The sequence below is a fragment of the Synchiropus splendidus genome, chromosome 1 (assembly GCF_027744825.2).
Source record: "Synchiropus splendidus isolate RoL2022-P1 chromosome 1, RoL_Sspl_1.0, whole genome shotgun sequence".
Lineage (NCBI taxonomy): Eukaryota > Metazoa > Chordata > Actinopteri > Syngnathiformes > Callionymidae > Synchiropus > Synchiropus splendidus.
In genome coordinates, this window is record NC_071334.1 from 23755818 (window position 1) to 23775213 (window position 19396).

At 42.6% G+C, this 19396-nt stretch overlaps 2 protein-coding genes across 4 annotated transcripts; both read left to right on the plus strand.

Moving 5' to 3' along the window:
* The first annotated feature begins 604 nt into the window (after window positions 1-604).
* btbd17a (BTB (POZ) domain containing 17a) lies at window positions 605-6284 on the plus strand. Of its 3 annotated transcripts, XM_053871782.1 has the most exons (4): window positions 605-820; window positions 3070-3210; window positions 4154-4445; window positions 4550-6284. In XM_053871782.1, exons 2-4 carry the CDS (start codon window positions 3123-3125, stop codon window positions 5622-5624), a joined length of 1455 nt encoding a protein of 484 aa, XP_053727757.1. In that variant the 5' UTR covers window positions 605-820; window positions 3070-3122; the 3' UTR covers window positions 5625-6284. The 3 variants fall into 3 exon arrangements, with proteins under 3 accessions (XP_053727757.1, XP_053727748.1, XP_053727766.1); XM_053871773.1 differs by having other exon boundaries at window positions 605-3210; XM_053871791.1 differs by lacking the exon at window positions 3070-3210.
* A 470-nt stretch (window positions 6285-6754) lies between these two features.
* On the plus strand, window positions 6755-14166 carry map2k6 (mitogen-activated protein kinase kinase 6). The gene is made up of 12 exons (XM_053872016.1): window positions 6755-7085; window positions 8867-8930; window positions 9023-9071; window positions 9156-9269; window positions 9335-9454; window positions 10920-11036; window positions 11108-11159; window positions 11634-11761; window positions 11827-11904; window positions 11985-12124; window positions 12242-12287; window positions 12465-14166. The coding sequence occupies exons 1-12, from the start codon at window positions 7007-7009 to the stop codon at window positions 12540-12542; spliced, it is 1065 nt and encodes a 354-aa protein (XP_053727991.1). The 5' UTR covers window positions 6755-7006; the 3' UTR covers window positions 12543-14166.
* The last annotated feature ends 5230 nt before the right edge of the window (window positions 14167-19396 follow it).

The following is a 19396-nucleotide window of genomic DNA, read 5'->3' on the forward strand; positions in this document are numbered from 1 at the left end:
GACCAGCAAGAGTAATTGGACTCTGGAGTGAAGCTAAGCAATGGTATCATATCTGTCTCATGCTTTCCGGTCAGTCACCATGGAAACGCTGCGCATGAAACTGGCGTCACATGCAGACTGACCATCAAACATTGGTTTATAAATGAATGCTTTTAACACCACGCTGCTTTTTATTGGTCCCGTTGATCATTGGCCCGTATGAACTCAGTCAGTCAGTCGGGTCTGAGTCGGGAACTGAACTCTCTTATTGACCTGATCACACTCCTGAGGAATATGACACGTTCATGAGTCGGTTGATGGAAGGACTCAAATGGTCTCGTCATGAAGTTCATTATGTGTCTTCGTCTACAACTAATGTGTCAAAGCTGGCGGAAGCATCAAGGACAGTTCAGCACACACACACAATCGCTCTCATCACAATATCAAACACACGATGACGTCGGTGACGTCTGAGAGGTTGCGACCTTGTGATCATTAAGAGTCTCTGAGCAGCTTTTATACAATTAAAGACAGAAACCAGACACCGTTGGCCAGACGCTCACTCTTGATGACATCATCTCCTACTGATCATCAGAGTTGGCTTAAAACCAGAATAAAGCTCTTGTTGTTGTTTTTTTGCACCTTTTGTTTCATATTGGAATTTAACTTTCTGTAGACAAAGACCTCCGTCCCTGTTGGATTACAGAGGAGGCCAGTGACTGCCGGTGTTGAGTCTGCTGGAGTGACGGGATGCAGACCACGGACGAACATCAGTGCACGGTGACACAAGTGCACCAGAAAGTGTGTTGACATCATGACGTCAGGGCCTGCTGGAGGCCGGGTAAGAGTAGTAACTTCGGATAAGTTGATTATTCAACATGTACCATAACCGTGGGAAGTAATACTAAGAACAAAATATTTGAGTTTTAGCTCTTATGTAGACACGTACTTGACCATGCATGCATGTGTGTGTGTGTATATATATACATATATACACACACATAGAGAGAGAGAGATAAACGGAATGTTATAATAATAATAGTATAATATAAGTATATGTATTGATATTATTAATAATAAAAATAATAATATATATAAAACCAATAATGGATCGACTAGTAACATTTAATAGGAATATAAACAAAATGGGTACCCTAAATTCTAAATAAAGAAAAAAAGAAAAGAAAAAAAAAAAGAAAACAAGTCCCACTAAAGGGTGACATCAAATGAAAAATGAAAAACTTCATCCACAACAATGTGAAGAATTAAGGAGATCCCTAAATGAAAGATCTAAGGGAAATAAGAAAATTCTGGATAAAGATGGATATAAGTGTACCGTTATGTGGTGTGAGGAAGCAAATAGATGGCAGAAAGGAAAAAATTTAAAAGAAATAAAAAAAAACTAACAAATGAAAAAAGATCAGACTGAACCAAAAGGCATCAGTTAGATGATTCCCCATATATGGATAGTTATATTGTTCAACAACAAGATCCATCTTTTTTTTTTTTTTTTTTTTTTTTTTTGGCTGAGCTGCATGACACAGTAATACAGCAACCTGATACTTCAGGTGAAACTTTTGCTCCTCCATAGCTTCACAGGGAGTCAAAAGACAAAACACTCCCATGATGACAGTATCATGATCGTTCAGATGGTCCTCTGGCAGAAGAAAACCATGGATGATGGGGTTGGCAGTGTTGTGTGGAGGATGGAGTGGGAGATTTAGTTACAGGCAAATTTCAGGACACCCTTAATAAGACGCCCATGTGTAGTTCAGTTTCAGAAAATGGAAGAACTGTATGGAGTTTACAAATCCTGTTTGTGACCCTGAACCTTATATTGACACAATTTCTTTTAGCTCCATACCGAAACACTATTTTTTTTTTCTCTACGTCTTTTTGTCATCGGGAGGGCAAGGAGTATGATGATGAATACCACAGGCCCAGCGTAGACAGGATACACTCGCTAAGACAAATGGGACTATTTTTTTGATCTTTTCATTGCTAGTTGCTACTCTGCTCAAGTTGCTACAGTTGAGCGAGGGTTATCGCTCGCTAAGCTTCATTTAGAGGCGGACTTTTGACAAACCTCAATCGAGAAAAAGCATGAATAGCATGAATAAATGAACGATGGTTTGAAAGAGTTTTCAAACATCACAAGTATGCCATCTAGTGGACGTAAACTGAACACCCCAAAAATTAATAAGATAAAATAAAACACCTCATTTAAAGTTAACAGAAAGCGTACTCATAACAAATGGGTCGAGTAAAGCCTTAGCCATTTGTTCTGTTGGCCCAATTTTTTTAGACGCCTCAGCACATGCGCAACAGCCTCACCGCCGTGTTTTATGATTTGGTCGATGTTCCGTTATTAAAAAAAAATGTTTATATTATTGCTGCTGTGTGTGTGTGAGTTAAAAGTCGTTTAAAGCGTACGCGATTTAGGTGAGAATTGAAATATTCATATTTCATCATGAAAAAAAAGGTTTCACATCCTTTTCTGTCTAAACTAGGTCAAACGTTACGCGACACATATATCAGGTCAGACTCGACATTATTGCGGTCTGTTAAAAATGTAACGAGGATTTAAAATCATTGAAAGAGGTTATTGATAGTGGGAGTTCCCCCTCAAGCAAGAAATGATCGGCGGGATGGTGTCACGCATCCAAACAGACACAGTAACATTGTAAAGTCAAACACATCAGGCGCAGTCATCATGGAAGTTCGGGTGAAAGAGCAAAGACAGAAAAGCGACGAAGCAAACACGCTTTGTCATGTGCTTCATATGTTAAATTGTTTTATCATTCGTTTAGAATTTAGCAAACATGATGAAATGTAGGGTAAGAAAATGAACAGTACCAGACATCATCAAAAGACAAAAGTTATTTGGATGAACTTTATTTATGGAGTGTTTTAAATAGTGTTGGATCTCAAACCTTGAAAACCTGAGGAGATGCATACTCCCACTGATGTCAGGGCACAAGAGGATGGATGTCAGGGTAACAACCTCTTATGCATTGATGATCTGTGAGCTTGGCGGGGCGGAAGTTGGGAGCAAAACCGCTGTCCCACATTTCATTGACAACCTCCCAGCCCCCTGTTTAGTCCACCACTTTCTGCAAACCGAGAGTTGGCACAGACACGAGATGACGAGAAGAGACGAATGCTTTGGTCATCTCCTGGTCAGGATGCTGGTTCTGGTTCTGATGCTGCAGCTGGGATTTGCATCCGCAGGTCAGTCAAACTGAACTTAACTTTTTTCTCGCTTGTTTTTTTGTTCTTGTTTGTTTTTGACAGTAGTATTAGAAGAATCCTTGGTATCAATATTTAAGTTTGTCTTTTTTTAATTTCTTAAATGTATTTATTTATTTTACAAATGTGTAGTTTAAAACAGCGTCATAGTCGTAGAAGCATGGCATGAAAGTGTAATTACCAAATGAATGGATGATAATTACTGCAGCTGAAGAGAAGAGCTGCTGTACTGACACTTACCAGTGGACGCTTCCTCGAATTACTGCAGTATTGCTGGTGTATGGTGGAATGTTTCCGAGAAATTACTTATGAAAATAGCTCCAAAAAAAGATGAAGCAGTTCGGGATTTGAGTTGGAGTGGCCCAATTTGTTGCTCTGTTCAGTGAGACTCTGAAGTTTCTGACAAATCTGTAAGATTCTCGCGTTTCACAGGCGTCTGTTGTGGTTTGGGAGTTTGGGAGTTTAAATTGAAGATCGTCATTTATGTTGCAGTGTAATTTGTGTAATTATGTCCAGCTGTGTCGATGAAATGTCCTGTGAGGTCACGAGTGACTTTTAATTAAACGTGACCCACAATCCCTGATTATCCAGACTCTCGTGCACAAAAAACAATCGATGCCATGGATCCAGATGAGACTGACCTCATTAATATTCACCCTGGGTGGAGAACTAGCAGTGTGACACCTAGTGGCCATCTGGAGGTGGAGGTTTTGCACACCAAGTGTAAGATACCATTATTACCTGAGATAACTGTATCACAGAACTGAACCCAGGTGGCAATAAAATCTTCCCTGCTGCCGATATTGCTGCAGCAATTTTAGAGTGCTGATGGCTGTGGTTAAATTACAAAGATACTTCCCCTTCTAACTACGGAAGTGGCTTTCTAGAGAATTTCAATGATCACTGCGTGTGCTGTCTTCCACAGGCTCCATGATGGGTGAAGGCGGTCTGGATGGCAACGGTCCAGCCGACACCATAAGTCATTCTCTGATGCTGGTTCAACGCCTAGAGGCCTTGCTGCTTCAGGGTAATAGCAGCGATGTGTCCCTGAGGGTTGAGACCCCAAACACAGATGATGTGAAAGTGATTGCGGCCCACTCGCTGGTTCTGTCCCTGCACAGTCCTGTGTTTGAGGAGATGTTGCTGCTCCGCAACAGCAGCACATTGATTCTGAAGGAAAGTTCAGAGTGTGCTGCTGTTTTTGACAAGTTCCTCAGGTGGGAATGATCACAGTCAATGACTACTGGTTTCCTATGAGAGATAAATGATACCTGACCTGTTGGTGTGGCTGTGAGACTGACCCCTGCCTTCCCTTCTGCAGGTATCTCTACTGTGGTGAACTATCTGTTCGTCTGGAGCAGGCCATCCCTCTACATAAACTGGCCACCAAGTACCAGGTTGTCGGTCTTCAGCAGGGAATCACCCAGTATATGACCTTGAACTTGGCCCGGGACTCTCCCTCTGGTCATGTAGCCGGTTGGTATGAGTATGCGGTGCAGGTAGGTGATGTGATCTTGAAGGAGAACTGTCTGCAATACCTGGCCTGGAATCTGACGTCGGTGCTGCAGAGCGGGGAGTGGGCAACGATCAGTAGCCAGCTGCTCATGTCACTGATGCAGCGGTCGGACCTGGTTCTACAGAGCGAGATGGAACTCTTTGCAGCTCTTGAGGCTTGGATTGTCCAGAACGATCCGGATGGACTGACGGCAGAGAACGCTCTTCGAGCTGTACGCTATGCCATGATGCCTCCTCGGGAGCTCTTCCGTCTCCAGACCCAGTCCTCAATACTGGCGCGTTACCAGGAGTCAGTTCGGGATCTGCTCTATATGTCATACCAGTTTCACTCAGCATCTCCGATGCACATGGCCAAATACTTTGATGTGAACTGCAGCCTTTTCGTGCCACGGAACTACCTCTCACAACTCTGGGGGGCGTCATGGGTCATCAGCAACCCCACAAGAGATGACCGCAGTACCAGCTTCCAGACCCAGCTCGGACCCAGCGGCCATGACTCCAGCAAACGTGTCACGTGGAATGCTCTGTTCTCACCCAGATGGTTACCACTCAGCATGAGGTCCATGTACACAGAGACGGGGGCCATGCAGCCAACCAGGGTAGATGGCGGGCGCCCACGCATTATCATAACGCCGGCGACCTCCAGTGCAGATTTTGCAGGCGTCAGCTTCCAAAAGACAGTGCTTGTGATGGCGCAGCAAAAGGGGAAGATGGTTGTCAAACATGTCTACAACTTTCACCAGAGCACAGAGGAGAATGGCAATTTCTTGGCGGAAGCAGACCTGTACCGGCGTACTTCCGACTACCTCATTGACAGCTCCCTCTACCTTCACATTGTGGTTAAGCCGATGTACCAATCCCTTGTTACTACCAAGAATTGACCCAGTCGTCTAGGCAATTTCATGAAAATTATTACATCATCAAGTCAGATCCCCTGCGTCTGCTCCCGACTGTCTTCGCCCGAAAACCTGGTTTGATTCCACCTAGCTATCCATATGTTAAATCTTCAACAGTTCCACTAGATTCGCTTAATGTTGTGCTTCATTCTGTGCTCCTTGACACGGAACCATCTCTAGATGATGTCATATCTAGATAGTATGTCAGTCATTTGCAAAATTTTCTAGTGAAATATTGGTGCTACTCTGTTCTGCTTTGCTTTTTTTCTGCTGTCATCATTTCATCAGTCACTTGCTTTCATGTTTTGCGTGTCTCACTGATTGTTCCTCAACAGTTGTGAGGATGTAACTAATGAGACGTATTACATCCTCTCAATAACAGCTTCAATTTCTTTGTAAAATAATGCCTTTGAATGAAACCCATAGTGTCCCAAACTTAATGTTTGAGAATTTACCTACATTCATTGTTTTTGGTTTCGTAAATGTTTTACTTTAGTCAGTTGATTAAAGATTGTAAAAATGGCAACCAATACCAGAGACTGCTACTGTTTCCTACCTCTACACCCCTTTGACACATCACCTGAATAGTAACTGAATAGATTGATTTGAATTTAACATATAATAAATGGTTTCTTCCGTTTCAACCATAACAAGAGTGTCTAGTATTTAGTGAAAGCAAAATCCTTCAAACTTAGAGAAATCAATAAATCCTATTTAAACAATAAAATAAGAAAGATTTATGAAATATTATTTGCTGAATGTCCTTCTTTATGGTTCTATTCAGCAATTATTTGAGTGTTTTTACTTCGATCTATAGTTTGCTTGGGTTAAAGCCAAAATACTACTTTCATCATCGTCGAAAAAAAAAAAGACATCCGCGTTATTCAAGTGTTTATTTGTGTGATATCAATCAACAACGCTTTCGGTTCAGTACTCGCACTCGTTTGAGATCAAATGCATGGTTTGGGATTTTTCAAAAATATATTTTCAGTTAATATAATGTAAATATCTTAAATATCATAAATATTCGTTTATGTCGGATCTTGGCTCCAAAGCTCAGAATCGGCGTTGGACTCCATTTCCCAGCAGCACCCGCGCCAGAGCAGGAAGAACGTTTCCTTAGAGTCTCAACGCTCCAAGTTTAGGATCCGTCTGTCAGCCTCCAGCTGGGCCCAACATGTAGCTGCTGCGGACCTTCCCTGCAGGACTGCACCGTCCATTGACGCCCGCGGGGGCCGTGCAATCGCCCCGCTACGGCCCGCGCCCCGACGCACGCGCATCACGCCAAAGGGCTCCGTGTGCATGAAGATCGAGGCTCGAATTTGTGCACCTTTTGTTGCAAAACGAGCCGCTGACGCTCCAGTGCAATGGAGGGAGGGAGCGAGAGGGGAGGGTCGTCCCCTCCCCCCCATCGAAGCCGAGGCGAGCGGAGCCAGCAGAAGGGAGGTAAGTGCGTGAGAGTGGGCTCACCCACCCACGGTGCTTGTACACGGTGGCGAAGGGTCAGATGCATTTCCTGTTCGACCCCCCCTGCAGCCCCCTGTTCATGTTTGCATGCACACAGTTCCTGGTAAGACGATGCACTGTATTGACGCTATTAGTGGCGCACAGAGATCCAAGAATAGTCACGAGATTTCCACTCCAACTCTTTTCACTCAGTGGGGGCTCGTTATGCAGGAAGACTCGGATCTGCAGCTGGACCTGCTGCTGCTGCAAGTAGTACAGTCAGACCTGGAAGTGGTGATTTCCTGCACATCATGCAGCTGAGCATGCAGACACACACACAGGTCCCAGTCCAGCTGCAGAACCACTGCGAGGTCCAGCTGCAGGCCAAGCTGCTGTTCATCAGCTCCTCCTGCAACTGGTTCTCTGCAGCTGCAGCACAAGCTGAAGAAGCAGCTGCAGGTTTTTGCTCTCTGGCTTTCAAGTGGTTCTGCAAATGGATCCAGAGTTGGACCTGCAACTTTGCGCGAGTATATCTGTTTTGTGTTCTGCAATACCTGTACTTCTTCTACTATAAACCAGCAGCATGACCTTAACACAACTGGACCTGCAGCTGGTTCTGCCACTCTCAGATATTTGTCTGCAGTTGTTCTGAATGGACCTGGCAGGAGTCTCCATCCTGTTTGTGTTTGCATCTATGTGGCCTCTGAGGGGCCGTGACTTATTTTAGACCTCTTCATCTAGTGTTTCTAGTTGCACCAGCGCACCCGCACACAGTGTTGCTGATGTGAGGTATGGGACCGAAGACAGAGTCCTCTTGTCTCTCTGATGCTCCCTCAGGGCTACAGTATTAACCGCACCAGTTTTGTGAGTTTGTGAGTAAAAACCTGTTTCAACTCAGTTGCCATCACCATCATCTCTTCTGCACTATAGGGGCTCCAAACCACAAATAGTCGTGAACCTCCTGACCATTGTGGAAGTGAAGTCTGGTAATGACCATTGTGCCAGTACTTTGTGAATTCCAATCAGGAATAAGTGGGATTTTTGAAATTCCAGCGACGGTACTCGTGAGTGGGTGCAGCTTCCTGGTTGCTGCTGTGAGACTTGCTGCAGCAGCCGACTGTTGCAGCAGATAAGTTATTCTCTGGTGTCAGACCACGCTTGTTCCGCTCCACACACTGGCAGTTACTCACAGTTCAACACTGGAACTGTGGCACCGCTCAACTTCATTGTACACATTCTGAGCCATGTTCAAGGTTCCTTGTTGGTTTGACGCGTCGGACTTGAAGTTGTAGCTGATGAAGCAGAACGATTATTTTTATATAAGATATAATTCATACAAATTTGTATATTATGTTTTACTCATTCTAAGCAATCATAACTATTGAAAAATGTTTATTTTTGGATAGTATTCTCTAAGGATATGCATTTATTTCATGAGTAGTTTCTAAAATGTCTGAACTATTTAACTGCAGTCATGCATCGTATTTAAAATATTTGAACGTAGTATTTGATCTAAAAAATTTTTTCTTAAATCTTTTTTTTTTCAACAACGTATGCAGCTGACATAAAAAAGTAAAGGCAAAGACCGTGAACAATCCTCACTGACCCGCCCCAAAAATCACCTGTATACCCCTCCCAGGGACTATGTTGTTATCACAATATTGTGGTAACGATTGTACACCATAAATTACTGTCATTTTCAGTCAATAAAATGAATCTGCATCATGTTATCAACTACATATTCAGCATGAATCATTTTGGCTCTCTGTGGATGTTTGCAGCCAAGAAGAAACCAGTGCTGAGGCTTCCTAAAGAGGTTTTTGAGCAGCCAGCTCCTGCTGCCGTGTAAGATGAAAAGACTAAATCAAAATGGTCACATTTTGGCAGCTCTTGTTCTGATTCCTGGTCCTCTTCATGCTGTGGTCGTTGTGTTCCAGTGCACCCAGAGATCTGGACTCCAAAGCCTGTGTGACCATCGGCGAGAAGGTGTTTCCTTACACCAGCTGTTGCTGTGGTGATAGAAACGCAAGTCCTTAACATCTTTTCTTCTCCTGTTTGTGTTGAGTGTAGAATTTTGAGGTGAAGGCAGATGACCTGGATGAGATCTGTGAGCTGGGGCGAGGTGCCTATGGCGTGGTGCACAAGATGAGACACGTGCCCAGTGGACTCATCATGGCAGTGAAGGTGCGTGAAGAGCCCCGGTAATGATGGGTTGGAGTGGATCATGATGAATATATCCTGCCTGACAGAGGATCCGGGCCACAGTCAACACACAGGAGCAGAAGCGTCTGTTAATGGACCTGGACATCTCCATGAGGACAGTCGACTGTTTCTACACCGTCACTTTCTATGGAGCTTTGTTTAGAGAGGTGACCACAGTTTTTATCTGTGTATATGTGTGTGTGTGAGTGGACATGTTTTGCCACACTTGCGAGTACCAGGTCTTGACAACCCACCTTCTTTTGAGAATGTTTTGCTTTGTCAGGACTTTTTGGTCCGTCCTCTCAAAGTTTTGAGGGTTAAAACATCAGTAAAAGTAGTTATTATAATTGGGCGCAAGTTTGGTTCAATGTCCTGGCTAAGTTTCGACATTTGCTTTGGATGGTTTGGTTAGAGGTGAGAAAGCATGAAAGTCAGTGAGAGGTCCTCACAAAAATAGTAAAACAAACATATGTGTGTGTATGTCCGCGTGTACTTGTATAGCTATCATTGACTTATTCTTGGAAACACACCTACTTGTGGGGTCCCCACAAATCCGGGCCTCAATCAGAGGTTAAAAACTTCAAAGTAACGAAATCATTTTTAAGTTTAAGTTTATTTCAGAGTCCTGGTTAAGGTTAGCCAAGTGTTTTAGATGGTTAGGTTTAAGGTGAGAGGCTGGGGAAAGCAATATGGCAATGGCAGGTCCCCACAAGGATAGAGATACAAACATGTGTCTGTGGGCATGCGGGTCTGGTAACATGTATGAGGGTTCTTTCCCATCATAGTTGGAGTCTCTGATCGAGGGGTGGGACCAGCTATGTGATGTGTTTTGAAGACGGGGAACACAAAAGCAAAGTGCGTTGTGCATCCTTCACAGCCCTCTTTAAGTCAGTGCTCCCTCAGTCCTCTACTAGACGTCCTTCTGCTTGAAGAGATTCTTCAATTGTGTTGATATGAGAAACGGCACCTTACAGTGGTGATTCTGCAAACTACAGCCCTGTGAGTCTGCAACTCCTGACAGGGCTGAGACAATATGCTTTGGTCCATATTCAAATTTATCTTGTGTGGCCACAGAGTTGATATCGTAGTTCTCATTTATTGCTTTTCTACCAATGGTACTCTTTCATTTAGTTTGGTTATCTTAAAACAAAAGGTGAATCATACGCATCAAGAAGTAATGCATTGCACTGTGTGTGCTCATGACAGGACTATCAAATATTATTGTGATGATGTCATGGTTTAGTTGTTATTTGTTTTTGTTAAGTTTTGAGCACATTCTCTGTTATTCAAATCGGCTAATGCAATAACATGGGGCTAGCACACCTTCTGTCAGTAATAACTTGGGGCTAAGTTGTGTCACTGATTGACTGCCTGCATGACCAGACACCACTGTTTGGAGAAGGAAACATGGCTGGATCTGTATTAGCATCACGTCACAATAAAAATAATGAATTATTTTGAGTCCATGGAGAAATTTCCACATTTAGTATCGTCACATAAAATGTGCTATATACAGTACCTGACTCCCTGCTTGATAGTGAAAATAATCACCAGGTTCAATTCAAGACCAGGGTGTGTATATGCTCAGTTGACGGTGAGGATCACCAGGATGTAACAAGTCTTCCATGCCAGGGTGACGTGTGGATCTGCATGGAGCTGATGGACACATCCCTGGACAAGTTCTACAAGCAGGTCATCGAGAAAGGTCTGAAGATTCCCGAGGACATTCTGGGGAAGATCGCAGTCTCGGTGTGTGTCATGTGACCAGGAGTGCGTTGCTGCTGTTCTTTCTTTTCCTAACACTTCTTGTATGATTGCAGATAGTCAAAGCTCTGGAACATCTTCACAGTCATCTGCAGGTCATCCACAGAGGTTGGAGTAGACACACACACACACACACACACACTCTATGTAGACATGTCTCATGCACTTTTACTGATTAAGCTCATGACTTTCAAATACCAAGGACCAGGAGCCTGATTTAGGGACGTAGTTGCACCAGCGTGCAGAGACTTTGAGGACACAAAACCAAGTGGAGTCCACAACCAATGTGGGGAGTGGGACCGAGACTGGGATTAAAATTAATACAGAATTATGCGTCTATTACTACTACTACACACACATTTATTTCTTATTGAAAAAAAAACATTTTTTTCCCCATAATAAATCAAGAACTGAATCATTGGACCAAATTTGTAGTTTGTTCTGTATTCAGTTTGGTCTCTGTATGCTCTGGTCTCTGTATGCTCTGGTCTCAGGTTTGGTGGCCTTGACTACGACAAAAGGAAGCGTGGCACATGGAGGCACATTCATATTTTGGTTCATTCTCATCTGGTTTGTTTTCAGATGTGAAACCGTCAAACGTTCTGATCAACACTCGGGGTCAGGTGAAAATGTGTGACTTTGGCATCAGCGGGTACCTGGTCGACTCGGTTGCCAAGACCATGGATGCTGGCTGTAAACCCTACATGGCGGTAAGACGGACTCAGACCAGACTGTACAATATCATCATCTGACCCTCTGGCTCTCTGGCCCACAGCCTGAACGGATCAATCCTGAGACCAATCAGAAAGGATACAATGTCAAGTCAGATATCTGGAGTTTGGGAATCACCATGGTAACACATTGTTTGTGTGTGTTTAATACATGTACTGTATATGTGTGTGTGTGTCCATCTCCTTACTGAGCATCTTGCAGATTGAACTGGCCATCCTGCGTTTCCCGTACGACTCATGGGGGACGCCGTTCCAGCAGCTGAAGCAGGTGGTAGAGGAGCCCTCACCCCAGCTTCCATCAGAGCACTTCTCACCGGAGTTTGTGGACTTCAGCTCCCTGTGGTGCGTCTGAGCTTTCCACCCGTGGGTCGTGGGCTTGACACAACTTTCCATTGCAGAATGTCACAGAATGATGATCATTGCTTCTAATATGAAACAAACGCTTTGTTTTGTTGACAGTTTGAAGAAAGTCTCCAAAGATCGTCCAACTTACACAGAGCTCATGGTGAGTGTTTTCATCTGAATGTTATAGGGGATTAATAAATACAGAGCAGCAGGTTACTTTCATGTCTGCCTGACTGAATGTACTTTGGTAGGCCACACGGGGGCGCTGCATCACCACCGTAGCTAGTGCCCTCAGCTAAGCCCCAGATCGTCCTCACCTCTGGTTTGTTCTCCACAGCAACATCCGTTCTTCATGTGTCATGAGGCCAAAGAGACCGATGTCGCGACCTTTGTGAAGGTCATTTTAGGGGACTAAGATCACAGCTGCACGTGAGGCCGGGGGTCCAGTCACCCCGAAATGGACCCTAATGGAGTGATGGGCGCTTACTTGCAACTAATGTCACTTGATAATGGAAGAAGTGGGCGGAGCCATGAGTCAGAACCGTCTGACATCACTGAGAGCCCTCTCACCTGTATTCTGGATTAATCTGAAAAAGTATGCAAAAGAAACTGCAGACAATTCTCACCGTGGATCCTATATTTCATGGTGACGGCCTGGAAGAAAGTCGCAGATTATATTTCAAATATTATCGTCGAAATCTATTCTATATGTTTGCAATCTGAACATTGTAATCTAAGTGGTCACAAACAGACTGTTTTAATCCAAGTGTTTGCAATCTGTTTGTTAAATCTCAGTCTACGCTATCTGAACGTACTAATCCAAGTGTTTGCAAGCCGTGCGTTTTGATCTGTGTTTGTGAACGGAACATTTTAATCTATGGGATGGCAAGATAGAGATGTAATCTAACTGTGTGTATCATAAATGTTTAATTCTTTGTGTTTGTGACCCAAACATTTTAATCTGAAGGATTGCAAGTTCTAAATATTTTTGCGATCAGAACATGTGCGATCTGCACATTTCAGTGTGCGAGTTCACCGGATGAACACTTTGATCGAACCGATGGTAATGGGTGTTTTAATTTAAGGGATTAATCTAAATATGTGTGTAGATGTGCCTGTTTGTGTGTGTGTGTGTGTTTGTGTGTGTGTGTGCGTGCGCGTGCGCGTGCGTGCGTGTGGAGAGTATGACCCAATCAGAACCCACCTAAATCAGAGCAGGATTATCACTCTGGTAATGAATAATATCAAGATCTGTCGTGCGTGTTTTGCAGTTTTTTATTTATTGCAACAAATGTGTTTTATCTGAACTTTTGGCTTGAACTGTAATCATCTTTGTGCCTCTTTGTCATCCCCTGACACAATTAATATTTAAATGCTGCCTTGGTCTCTGAAGGTTCCTCAATATTGCGTCACCTTTAATGTCATGCTGACCGTCACGTGCCATGGCACAAATGATTGCTGGTGTCCTGTTCACCTTTTGTTGCCGCTCTAAAAGTCGGGCCATCTCTTTCCCCTGCTGCCCTAAATATCGCCAGGATGTCGGATGACGTTTTCTTTGTTTTTCTGAGACTTAATTGCCGACTCAGCATATCTGTGTCTGGTACGGTCAGCGGGACGTCCGGGTGGAAACTGGAATTTCTCATCAATTTCTGTTCTTTGGTGCGGTGGGGTTTGTATATTTTAAACGGCAAGAGAGGGGAGTTAAATTCGGAGAAAGGGGCTGGCCGAGAAAAAGTAAGGAAAAAAAAAAACATCCAACATTTTTAGCGCTGCAACGGTACATTTGGTTGTCAACAAGTTAGCCTCTGTTTTAGATTTGACACTCTGAGATCCTTTATAACAGAAGTGTTTAACCACCAAAAAGTAGTTTTGTAAAGAGCTTTTCTGTCTGCTGTAGTTGATGTTGTGTTCTGGACACGACGTGTTTTTGAGTGTGAGATGAGCAACTGCAGGAATGCAGGAGTCATTTGGAAACCGAAGTTGTCTGACTGACGACTGTTTTTCTACAACAATTGTGAAAAACTGGCTGTGTGCGAATGTACGAGTAAATAAATGAAAAATGATATTTTTACACAAAATAACTATTTTTTTTGTCCAACTGCTGTAATGCAGACGTCCCACCCTACACAGTAGACTCTACATCATTGCTCATCTATTGCAGCGACAGACTGACACGTCCATGCGCCTGCCTGCCTTGGTGAGACTTCATCATCACCATTCTACTCCATTATTGTGGACCATGTATACAGCATTTATTTCACCCAAGACAATCATACGTGTTGAATTTCAGTTACTGTAGTAATGGATACATCTACAAAACGATACAAAGTTTCTTTTTTAGAGTCTGATGTTTTTTGCTGCTCTGAAGACGATCATATCATAACTAATCCTTATTTTGAGTTGAGTTTCAATACTATTGTTGACCAGGCAAAATCAATATTGTGTTTAGAGAGTGAGATTATTTTACTTCTATTCCAATAAATTCACAATATATAGAATATTACACAATTACATTTGAACATTTCACTTATTCTAGTTTCATTATTTTTCATCTCGCAGTGTATTTTTTTCTGCCTACTATTGATCCAATTATTATTATTATTATTATTATTATTATTATTATTAATAATAAATACATCTTTTGAAAATAGGTCACCAGATTTGGGTGATATGTTTTGTCAATTGTCAAATGATACCTGGAAAGACAAGATTACAAGGACCAAATCCTGACTTTGGTGTTGTCCTGGACTCATGAAAAATGTCTCAAACTTTCAATCTTGTGGACCCACTGAACCTCCGGAGTATATTTGTGTCTTATACAATGAAACGCTGAATCCTTTGAGGTGAGGGAGCTGTTGCTCCCAAAAGTCCAAACAAAGCGGTGATGCAAGCATGTGATCCACAGCTCTTTCTCACCACCTGATGAAGCTTTTGACGCACATCCCTTCATCCGCCGCAGACACTGCTGCACTTTTCAACTATTTTTAGTTTTCCGCTTCCTTCCTTTCACCAGCGTCTTCCCGACCTTCATGGGTTGAAGGTCAAACTCACTTAGTCTGTCAGTTGAAGGGACAGAACTTTAATTGTGACGAGAGACACATTCAGACTTCAGCCAGACTGTGACCCGGCCAAACTGCTGGCCTGCCTCAGTCCTGGAACTGCTGAGGTGCCATTTTCTTCGGGCTCAGTACAGTGGCAGAAAAAAGTTTGCTGAAGCCGGTAAATTTTGTCACAGTGTTATATTTTCAAGAAAAAGACGTGAAAAATCTTCTTTGTGTTTCAAGAGGCATGAATGCATGATGCAAACACAAACAAATGCAAATGATATATATTTATGGTTCACTGTTTACAAGAAAAACAAACTAACTAAATTCTGAGTTCGCAACATTGCCGGTATCAAAGTCAACACACAACAGAAAAAATAAGTAAACCATCCCATCATCAAACTGATATTTAGTAGTCCTTCCATCAGTACACAGTAGAATGCATGTTTTTTTCCCCCACCACTGTACATTAAATTAGAGTAATAAAAGTGCCAGATTCATATTAATATTGTCAATCAAAATAGAGAAAAGTGACATTTTAATTAATTATTTATAAGTAGTGACTTTTATTTAAAAACAAAAATACATAAAAAAAATAACAGGGATGACGCATAGATAACTCTGGTAAGGATACTTTAATTTAAATGGGCACAACACATAATATTGACATATATTTTTCAGAAAAGAGTCTTTCACTCCTCACAACAGATCACGAGACATGTGGGGAATATGCACAGTAAAAGCATCAGTCTTTAGTAATTGATAACAATAATAATGACACCAACAGGACTGTTTTAATATCACAACAGAAACTTTTCTGTACTGTTGGTTTCAGTTTCCCCTCTTTAGGGCCAGATGAATACGGGAGAAAGCTTGTATGTGACCCGCAGGCTGCTCTTTGAACTTTAAGTGAAAGACTTTTCATTTAAAGTTTTTCATGTCCGCATGTCGCCACAAACATGTCTAAACTAAACCATGACTCTGAACCAAACTTACTCCTGTTTATAATGACCCATTTATTTTGACATCTACATCCTAAAACTGCCCAATTGCCAAACGGTCCCCACAGAGACATAATGTCCCCACAAGGGGGTGTTTTGTCAAGAATTGGTCCCCAATAGGAGGGATAAAGCAGGTACACTCACACATACACTCAAACAGAAAGAGCTTTTGGCTTCATGCTCTGACAGCTGATGATGTCATGGAAACTCTGCACTTTATGATTTATAATTGAGTCCAGCCTCATGGTTCCCATTGGGTGGGCAAGTTTTGAGGATTTGAAGCAGTAAGTTGGTGTTTTGGGGCGTTACTCTTCAATAATTGTCAGATATCGACACAGAAAACCTTTTAAAAAAGACAGTCACCCAACTTCTTAGCGGAGGTCAAAGGTCATGTCTGAGATGCAGCTCAGGTTAACAGGGGGATCAAACCACAACATGAATAGGTTTGAGCTGCTGTTGTCATTGTGCTGGGAGATGTCATCAGAGGGCAGAGTGCACCTGTGCCTCTGGAGCTGCATGGGAAACGGGAAGAAAACAGGAAGTTAATCCCAACAACATCCTGCATCCCTTGACTTGACTCACACACACGCATACACAGAAATGCACACACACAGAAAATAGATGAGTCAGCTTGTGCCAAAATCAGTGATTCAAAAAGGAAATAAAGAGAATCCCAGAATGATACTTAAAGGTTCTGGTAATGCCACACACACACACACACAGTAGCACAATACACATGCACTTAAAACGGATGCAGATACAGAAGAAGGGAGAAGTGAAAATGTACAGTCTTGCAACATCAGACCGAAGTAGCCAAGAAGTGTCAATGACGAGAATTATGACGGTAAGAAAAGCATCTTCACCGTTGTCTTTTCAAAAATGAGGTTGAATCAGAGCTTACCGACAGCATTACTACAACTACAAATAGATAGAAAAATGATTACGTAGTGTAATAGAACAAAACTGAATACATTGAAATAATAATAATAATAATAACAATAATAATACTAATAATAATAAATTAGACAAAAATAAATGCATGTGGCGTTAACCACTTTCAACAGTTATTGAAGTGAATGTGCCATTTTGGAAGACGTCCATATAAAAAGGTAGCGTGAGAAACTGAAGATAAATTAATTGTCATAAATAAAAATTCATTGAAGTGATCATAGTTAATGAACGAATTATTCTAATTAATGAAGAAAAGCAGTTTGTGTTTGAGTCCTATTCAACAGTAATGCAAAATTACAGGACTGCTTTGAAGAGACATTATCTATCTTCACATGAAGCAATGAATAGTCCACTGTTTTCATCACAAACTGTAGGAAATGAGTTTCAGAGGAAAGGGGAAGCAGAAGTGTAAAAGTTATTAGTGGAGTGGGAGCGGTGCGCTCAGGGACATCCGGTGCCCAACAACACCTTCCTGCTCCACCACAAACAGACGGATGACTAGAGGAGGTCAGTATAGACTCGGGCGGGTCAGTGGAGGGAAACCGACACTTGAAACTACAACACAGGTGCTTTTGCAAAATTTGTCAAAACTTCTTATGTCACCACGTTTGTGCAGATGACAGGTCCATCTGGGAGCTGAGACAATCTCGGCCGAGTCTTGACTCCATTTTTAGATTTTTAAAGTTAACATGTTTCTCCAATTTTGTGGGTGTCGATGGGGAAAAGTCGAGGTTCAAAGTTTGAAGAGTCAGCAACAGCTTTGACTCAGCATCTGTTTGCAGACATTTATAGGTATCAGTCCTCCACAACAAGGTGCTTGTCATTGGGCCAACAACATCTGAGTTATGGTCACAGCCCTGACTGAGGCCCCACATCAGAAGTCGGTCAGAACCTCTCATCAGATGAGAAGTAAATGAGCACCATGACCTCTAACGGTCACGTGTCTAAACGGGTCTCCCACATCGACCAACACTCTTCTTTTGGAAGCATGACGACGCCTCGACCGACCTCTGTGGCAGCTTCCTTATAAACACTGAGCAGGTCTCTGCATCTAATCCCTGCTTACACCGTCACGTTTACCCTTGACAGGTGAAGAACAGGGTTTACACACACATCTGCTAACATAAATCAGCACTTTGTCAGGGGATTTAAACAGGTTTTAAATAAGATCAGAAACCGATATGAGACAGACAGTTTTTGTGGAGAAGACTGGAGACAAAGTTGGGGAGCATCAGCTGGTTTGAACACGTGGAGATGAGATACAGTAATCATGTTGGACCAGGAATTTTGGAGATAGATGTACCAGGTAAAACCATAGGAGAGAATAGGTGTGACCATGGAGGATGACTGACAGACAAAGAAGAAGAATGAGTCTGCTCAAATGGCAGAATTGATTTGGATGAGGAAACTCAAACTAAAGCTACCTTTAATGATCCGAACCAGGCTCGCAGATCCGCCTCTGTTGGTCCCAAGTCTCTCCAGGTCTCCCCAGTTAGCTCCTCCTGCTCTCTGTAATCTGAATCCCACCATCAAAGTTTCATTTCTGACAGGAGGGGTTCTCCACTTTGACCACTCACGTGTGCTGAAAATCCAGGCTCAGGTTCTCAAATAGTTCAGTTTCCTCTTGTTGAGCTCAGATTTTAAATTTAGAATATTTACACAGTAACGTGAGATGGCAGCATCTGCTGGGTCGTAAGTGTATTTGTGTTTAAATAGTCTTGTTAATCTCCACAAAACCAGGATCCAGTTCCTCAATTAGGCCTTGAAGAAATGCCCAAATATCTGGGCCAGTATGTCGGGTTCACTGGGACTTGGATTTTCTTTTTTTTTTTTTTTTAATTTCCATTTTAGTCTTTTCAAACTACAAGATGTCAGTCAAATTTTGGACACTTGCACATTTTAATGGAAAAGGAGGCCCAGACCTGACCCTAGATCAGTCAACCATACCTGGACTTCACCCTGTGCTCGTCCTGAGTTTTGCACCTAACTATAGACTGGCAGATTTAAAAGTTGCTGGGGCTTTGAGGTTATTTTGATCACTGCTCTCAACGTAAGTGGTCAGACCATCAGCTCCCTCTAAACAGGTTGCCTCACAGTCAAGGTCTAGTGTGAAAGTTTCACAGTCTGGCCATGTAAAGCCTGCTCAAAACCCCACACCGTCAGCTAACTTGACAAGAATGAGTTCATTCTCTGCTGTGTCCGATCACTACTTTACGTAGTAGTATCTTTAATATTCAGCACACGCTGAAATTCAGGAACAAAACTGGTAGAAA

What these genes read in the sequence shown, in the direction of transcription:
- btbd17a (XM_053871773.1), top strand. Translation starts at nt 2,946, where the DNA reads ATGTCAGGGCACAAGAGGATGGATGTCAGGGTAACAACCTCTTATGCA. An exon ending in GCTGGGATTTGCATCCGCAG is followed by an intron (nt 3,211 to 4,153) that starts GTCAGTCAAACT and finishes TGTCTTCCACAG; the next exon opens with GCTCCATGATGGGTGAAGGC. An exon ending in GTTTTTGACAAGTTCCTCAG is followed by an intron (nt 4,446 to 4,549) that starts GTGGGAATGATC and finishes TCCCTTCTGCAG; the next exon opens with GTATCTCTACTGTGGTGAAC.
- map2k6 (XM_053872016.1), top strand. Translation starts at nt 7,007, where the DNA reads ATGGAGGGAGGGAGCGAGAGGGGAGGGTCGTCCCCTCCCCCCCATCGA. An exon ending in CAGCCAGCTCCTGCTGCCGT is followed by an intron (nt 8,931 to 9,022) that starts GTAAGATGAAAA and finishes GTTGTGTTCCAG; the next exon opens with TGCACCCAGAGATCTGGACT. An exon ending in GGAGTTTGGGAATCACCATG is followed by an intron (nt 11,905 to 11,984) that starts GTAACACATTGT and finishes AGCATCTTGCAG; the next exon opens with ATTGAACTGGCCATCCTGCG.